This window comes from Saprolegnia parasitica (genome assembly GCF_000151545.1).
Source record: "Saprolegnia parasitica CBS 223.65 unplaced genomic scaffold supercont2.89, whole genome shotgun sequence".
NCBI lineage: Eukaryota > Oomycota > Saprolegniomycetes > Saprolegniales > Saprolegniaceae > Saprolegnia > Saprolegnia parasitica.
In genome coordinates this window covers 101,026-108,174 of record NW_012156483.1, presented here as the reverse complement: position 1 = coordinate 108,174, position 7,149 = coordinate 101,026, and the positions used below count along the sequence as shown (strand labels likewise).

At 54.7% G+C, this 7,149-nt stretch overlaps 3 protein-coding genes across 3 annotated transcripts in view; 2 read left to right on the top strand and 1 right to left on the bottom strand.

Moving 5' to 3' along the window:
* Window positions 1–102, top strand: part of SPRG_22313 (hypothetical protein) — a gene marked incomplete at both ends in the record, with an annotated part of 2,533 nt that extends 2,431 nt beyond the window's left edge. Inside the window, one exon of the mRNA XM_012351956.1 lies at window positions 99–102. Coding sequence (XP_012207346.1) covers window positions 99–102 — 4 coding nt within the window. The remainder of the gene's footprint in view (window positions 1–98) is intronic.
* Window positions 103–437: 335 nt separating this feature from the next.
* On the bottom strand, window positions 438–2,483 carry SPRG_21207 (hypothetical protein; the record flags this gene model as incomplete). Its single annotated transcript, XM_012351949.1, has 1 exon — window positions 438–2,483. The coding sequence occupies one exon, from the start codon at window positions 2,481–2,483 to the stop codon at window positions 438–440; it is 2,046 nt and encodes a 681-aa protein (XP_012207339.1).
* A 4,356-nt stretch (window positions 2,484–6,839) lies between these two features.
* The window catches only part of SPRG_22312 (hypothetical protein), a gene marked incomplete at both ends in the record, with an annotated part of 1,658 nt that continues 1,348 nt past the window's right edge, over window positions 6,840–7,149 (top strand). The window contains one exon of the mRNA XM_012351955.1: window positions 6,840–7,115. Coding sequence (XP_012207345.1) covers window positions 6,840–7,115 — 276 coding nt within the window. The remainder of the gene's footprint in view (window positions 7,116–7,149) is intronic.

Sequence of the window (7,149 nt, the reverse complement as noted above, 5' to 3'; positions counted from 1 at the left end):
AGTCGTATTGTGACGTGCGTTTGCCACGTCATCGCATGACGCGAATTGCTGCATAGTATGTTGAGACGCAAATCTAAAGTGATAAATAATACCGGTAGGTAGACTCGCGTCATGCGGAGATAGTGGAAAGTGCAAAGTCGTATTGTGACGTGCGTTTGCCACGTCATTGCATTGTTTTTGTGTTGCGACTTTTAGGCGGCAGGCAGTATGAGCCCAGCGACCGACCAACGACCGCGACCAAGAGCGCTGGACCTTCAACTTTGCAAGTTCGTAGTCGTGCAACTCGAAGAAATAAATGTCCCAAAATCGCAGAACTGAGTCTGTTTGGATTCACTGATATATCAAAGAAAATGAATGAAATCACAGATCTTCTTCTGCATTGATTCACTGATCTATTGTAGACTATAGTATAGGGTATCCAGAGCGCATATCTATCGCTAGCCAGTGATGACGCGGACGCCACGACCCGCGACCTTGTGCGCGGCCTGGTTGGTGGGCTGCTTGATGAACATCATGTTGGTGGGCATGTCGTACTCGTGGCTGAGCCACTGGACGAGCGCGGGTTCAAACTTGCCGTGGATCGTGACCAAGTCGGCCTTGAGCTTGGGGTAAATGCGATCGAAGAGTGCGACCATCTCCTTGAGCGCGGAAATCGCTTCGAGCGCGTCGTCCGTCGGCTCGGCGTACACGTGCACGAACCGGAGCGTGTTGGTCATCTCGTTGCTGCGGACATACAAGATGACCTTGTTGAGTACCGTGAGGTCCGGGGACTTGATGAAGAAGACAAACGGCTGTTCCTTGATGGCCTTGATGGTCTTGACGAGCAGCGACACGCGCGTGTTCTCGCGTTCAAAGAAGCGAATGTTGTCTTCCTTGACGACAATGTCCATCTCGGCGGCGCGACGCTCAATCTCTTCGGTGATCTCGTGCTTGCGACCGCCGCCCGGCAACAAGTTGATGGCAAAGATGAGGCAGCGCAAGATCGTGACGCGCCAGAGCATGCCAAAGACCACGACCGCGACGCCGAGTGCGTAGTAGAAGAAGTAGGCAATCACGGACGGGTCGCCGAGGAGGATGCCAAAGTACCCGATCGCAATCAGCGTCGCGCCCGAGATGCACGCCCACCACGGTGCATGGACGTCGCGCGGAATGTCTTGGCGCTTGATCTTGAGCATCATGCAGCCCATCGCAAAGAGAAACATGAGCGAGAGGAACGAGTACCTGAGACTACCGCCGAGGATGACATTGTCGCCGTTCAAAAGCAAGACGAGCGACGACGTGAGGAGGAAGAAGGCGAGAATGATCCAGTGGTTGGTGCCGCGCCACTTGTTCTCGGCCGCAAAGAACGCCGGCATGACGCGGTCGGACGCAAGACGGCGGTGGAGACCCGTGATGCCAACGTACGACGTCAAGACGGCACCAGACAAGACGACAAACGCATCGATGCAGACGATCCAGACCAGCCAGTTGCCAGCCGTGATCTCGGCCAAGTTGGCGAGCACCGTGTTGGCGTTGGCCTGCAACTCGGCGACGGGCATGACACCGAGGGCGAGGACCGCGAGCGAAATGTTGTAAAAGGCCGAGAACGCCCACATGTTGCGCATCGTTTTGCGAAAGACACCGGGCTGCTGCTGCTCGACAAAGTTGGCCGACGATTCGAACCCCGTCACGCCGAGCATCGACGCCGAAAAGCCAAAGAAGATGGCTGTAAACACGTTACCGTCAATCACCGAGCCGACAAAGTCGACATGCGGGTAGCCCGAGTGCATGTTGTCCGTGATGATCTCCGGGTTCTGGATCGTGTAGATGAGGCACGAGACCGCGAGGACCGAGAGCGTCCCAATGTGAAACGAAAACATCATGAGTGCCACGACGGCCGACTCGGAGATGCCAATGAAGACCAAGACAGCAAACACGCCCATCAAGCCCACGGTGGTCCCGACCACCGGCAGATCCGGCACCACAAACTGCAGGTAGTAGCACGCCGACGTCCCGGACACGACCGCCGTCGCCGTGTACGCGAGCGTACTCAGCACAGCCGCGACGGCCGCGACGCGCTTCGAGGTCGTGTTCAAGAGGCAGTTGTACGACCCGCCGTTCATGGGAATCGCTGTGACCACTTCTTCGTAGATGAAGCGGTACATGTAGAGGACGACCGACACCATGGCCATGCAAATGGGCGCCAATTTGCCGGCCTTCAAGGCGACGATACCAGACGAGTAGAGCACGCTGGACATGATGTCGTTGCCGCAGATAGCCGTCGAGGGCCACTCGCCGAGAAGGTGCTTGGGCTTGTTGAGGTCGTCGCGGATCGCAGCGAGCTCGTCGGCCGGCGGCGTGACGTTCTCATGCTTGCCGAGTGCGTCTTGGAAGATGAACGTCGGGCCAGACGCAATCGTTTCGGTCACGGGAATGTGAAAGACGCGTTGGCGGGTCGTCGTCGTCGTCATCGTGGGCGTCGTGGCTTCTTCGTAAGACGTCATGGTCGAGGCGAAATGCAAAGTGAGCTGTGTGGTTTGGTCGAAATCCTCGTGGTTGGGTGCCAGTGCGAGTGGTGTATTGAAGGATCGTTCAACATTTTCACCTTGTTGCCATGCGGTGCTGGCTTCATATCCTGCGCCGCCCACCTTGTATACATCTGCTTTGGCGCGTGCTTTTACAAAGATGTGCTCCGTGGAGCTCCTCGCGTGTGGCTAGTATTTGCACGGTGTACGTTTGGGCTGTGTGGCGCGGGTGCCAGCTGGCACGGCCATAGGATGTGCTTGGATGTGGCAGACTAGGATGTGTCACCTGCGTCCAGTCCATCTTGCCCTTTTCAGTCTGCGTGCACCGGCTGCTGCCGCCATCAAATCGTGAAACGACTATCGTAATGAAGGCACCAGACTATTAGCGGGGTAGAAAGGGCAGTAACAGCTCGCTAAAGTGAATAGAAGATTTAACAAAAGAGTAGAGTAGAAATACGCCTAACAATAGTTGCAACTATGTTTTGGAAGCGACGACGAGGACGCTAGTTACCATATCATCCGCACCCACTGAAGATGCTGGGTGTCAAAAGTGCACCTTTGGTCACAACAGTTTTTGGAAGCGTCTCAATACTGGGCTCTCCGGGTTCGTGGTTGAGCGACAACAGTACTACGTCGATAGATGTGGAGGACAAGTGATGTATCGGGACACAATTTATTGAGCCTTGGAGAGATGCATCGGATGGAGTTGTTTCTAGGTAATCCGTGTACGTACTGATAGAGATAAATTTGATATTTTACATGGCGCGAAAAGTCCACATCGTAGCGATCCGACAATGAGATGTGGACGGGCGCTGGACACACCTGGAGCCACGATGGTCCGACAACATGTACTGGCGCGTCACAAGTTGATGCTTTTGGCGCCACCAGCCGCTCAAGACACTATACAAAACAGCCTACTAGTACGAAGCAGCGTCTGTTTCCAGCTCCAGACTAATTTATCTGTTGGCGGAGAATGAGACCTGAGGCCGGAACGTCAAAGCACTGTTGAGGTCGTGACTAGATTCGATAGCGACTGTGTGAGTTTGCTTGCAGCGAGAGACGGGGAAGCGGGACGAGACGATATATAGAGGTAGAGCTACAAGAGTTGGCTACAAGCGGCGCGATCGCTACATCGTTGCACACAGTAGGACCGTCTTGGTGTTGTGGGTACATACCATTCAACAATGTTTAAAGGGTACGTGCTTACAAGCCATGCTATGCCTAGGCATCTCCACGGTCTGGCTCGGCTCGGTTTCGGCTCGAAAAATGGAGCCTGAGCCGAGGCAAAACCGACCAAACAGTCGGCTTCACGGCTCGAGCCCGACCGTGGAGATGCCTAGCTATGCCCCACGTTGGACGCCGCGCCGCCCTCTGCTTCCCCACCCTGGAGCCGCGCATACGCTCGATCTTGGGCTACTCAATTTACTGTACACACCTGCAGAGATATGGTCTGGCAACGATGCAGGAAACGATGTGATGTGGTTCCAAAGATGTACTCGTCGCTCTGTACTAGAAAGGGTTTTGTGTCCTTGGTACTAGTATCTGGCACAACTCGTCCTCGAAACAACAGACACATTATTCTCTTTACCTCCAAACCGTCAACCAGCACTTGTCCGTCCACTGCCAATGGGTAGTACTCTCGTTGTCTTTAATACGCGCCAAGTGTAGTAGACGGCGTTGAGATGGCTACCGGTACAGACGCAACGAAGTTGGTCGGCGTTGCCAAGTTGATTTTGTCATTTGCCGTACTTAGTACGCAGATAGAACAATCCATCAAGAACCATAGTGTATCTCGATGCAAATATATATTGGTTACGTGATTAGAGGTCTACCGGTATCTCGATGCGCGTACCTTAGCCCGTGATGACGCGAATGCCGCGGCTCGCCGCTTGGTGCGATGGGCGACTGTCGGCTGCTTGATGAAGATCATGCTGGTTGGGATGTTGTACTCCTCGGCGATCCACGTCACCATCACCGCATCAAAAGTGCCCTGAATCGTCCAAAAATCCGTGCTGCGCCCATGTCAGACGACAGTACTGTACTACGTCGGACATCGTAGTGTAGTTTGGGGTACATCGAGTCGAAGAGGACGACCATTTGCTGCAGCGAGTTGACAATGGCTGTCGACTGCTCGGTCGTGTCGGGGTAGACGTGTATGAGGCGCAATGTGTCCGTAATTTCGTTGTTGCGGACATAGAGAATCGCTTTGTTGAGCGTCGTGAGGTGGGGGCTCTTGATGAAAAAGAGGATGGGTTGGTCTTTAATGAACCGAATCGCACGCTCAAGGCACGACACGTTCTTGCCCTCGCGCTTAAAGAAGCGTGTGCTGTCGCGTTTGGCGATATCGGACGGCGGCGCACTGCCATGGACGCTTGGTATCTCCCTATCATCGGCATCGAGGCGCGAGGCGGACCGGCGGTAGCAGACCAAGTTGACGAGGAAAATGAGGACGCGGAAGACCGCGTTGCGCTCGAGCATGAGGAAAATCGCGCTGGAAATCGCGATAAAATAAAAGGCTAAGTACATGAGCACTTGGGGGTTCCCGAGGAGCGTTCCGAGCACACCAATGAGAACGAGAAGGCAGCCGCAAATGCACGACGCCACCTAGATCATGGTTATATATATCGGTAGAGTGTGATGTACCAGGGGGCATGCACGTCGCGGGGAATGTCGGTGCGCTTGACCTTGAGCATCATGCAGCCGACGCCAAAGAGGAACATGAGCGACAAAAACGCGTACGTGTAGACGCCCGACAAGATGACAATGTTGTCATTCAGCGCCAAGACCAAGCTCGCAGCAATGAGGAAGAAAACGAGGACAATCCAGTGGTTGGTCTTGCGGCATGCATTCTCATACGCAAAAAACCGAGGCACGACGCGATCGGTGCTGAGCCGGCGCACCAGGCCTAGTACATGGACGTGGTTTTACATTGTCGATGCAATAGACGAGCCGACCGTCGATGCCAATGTATGACGTTAGCACAGCACCCGAGAGCACGATAAAGGCGTCGACGGCGACCCACGTTTGGAGCCACGGACGATAGCATCGTCAGTTTTTTCGAAGGAGCCCACGCAACGTCGAAGGTTAAGTACAGGCCGAGCATTGTTCAATTCGAACGCTTTTATCGAGTCGAGAAGGTGTGGTTCTTGTCGACTTCTTTCAATCTAGCGGTGTAGACACTGGTTTACCACCAGGTAGATCCGGGTTCGTATCCCAGAGAGAGCCCCACTTTCTCGCATGAATTGCATGATACAGCAAATGGCGGCAGGCCCGAGCTGCAGCATGATGAAGACCAGCGTTGAACAGTAAACGAGATGATAAGATCGAGCGATGCAAACGATGAGAACCAGAAGAGAAGGACAGAACGGCAAGCCGGCGACGAAAACGAACCCGCCTCGCCTCGCCACTGGCTGGCGGACCACCAACACGATTCTTTGTCGCTCGGTCTCCTCACAAAATCAAGCAGAGACATCCCGCTATTGGGTAGCCCAAGAAAGTCCAACACCGAGAAGAAGCAGCGGCACCAAGCTTTGAGCAATGCCTCGTTTGAAGCTCAAGGACGACTCGAATGCTCTCAAAAAGTCCCTCCAGAAGTGGTCGGTTGCCGTCACGATGGCGCATGCAAGACAGTAATAGGTTGGTCGCGCTGGGCCGTGCATTGGAAACACATATCGTGGGCAACGAGCTGCACAAATGGCTGCTGTGTTGTGTGTGGCATTCAATGACCGCATATAGATGGTGATTCGATAGCAGTGTACTCTATACGGAAAGTACCAGCCTTCCGACCGTAGCATGATACCCCTTGCCCTTGCCTTCAACACGCGGCATCGAACGTGACGCCACATCCGACACATCCAACCATTGGTGGTTGTGGGTTCGTACATGACGCCCTTTCCGCACATAAACGTCTGTGCCTCATGCATTGGCTCGCCGCCTGGGGCCAAAAGAGGCCCCAAAGAGTTGCACATGTGTGGACAGCGAACGTCCCCCTTCCTTCCCATCCATCGTCATGATTCCAGTACCACTTGCTTCATAAAAACACATGTTGGCGACGACACATGAAAACAACACCAGTCGACCGATATCGACATCGCCCACTTTTGCTTTACCATGGCGACCATTCCACATTCAGCACCCCGACATCGCACACTCACAGTGACCGTACCAACCGTTCAAGGTACCAAGAACCCCTCGTTCATTTACCCGGAAGGCCAAGGCAAGCATGAGAACCTGGCGCCACCACTCATACAGCTCGTCGCGCTACGGGAACGACACAACAAGCCCAAGCACCTTCTCGGCGAGTGGCCCTCGACGGCTATCTGCGGCAACGACATCATGTCCAGCGTGCTCTACTCGTCTGGTATCGTCGCCTTGAAGGCCGGCAAATTGGCGCCCATTTGCATGGCCATGGTGTCGGTCGTCCTCTACATGTACCGCTTCATCTACGAAGAAGTGGTCACGGCGATTCCCATGAACGGCGGGTCGTACAACTGCCTCTTGAACACGACCTCGAAGCGCGTCGCGGCCGTCGCGGCTGTGCTGAGTACGCTCGCGTACACGGCGACGGCGGTCGTGTCCGGGACGTCGGCGTGCTACTACCTGCAGTTTGTGGTGCCGGATCTGCCGGTGGTCGGGACCACCGTGG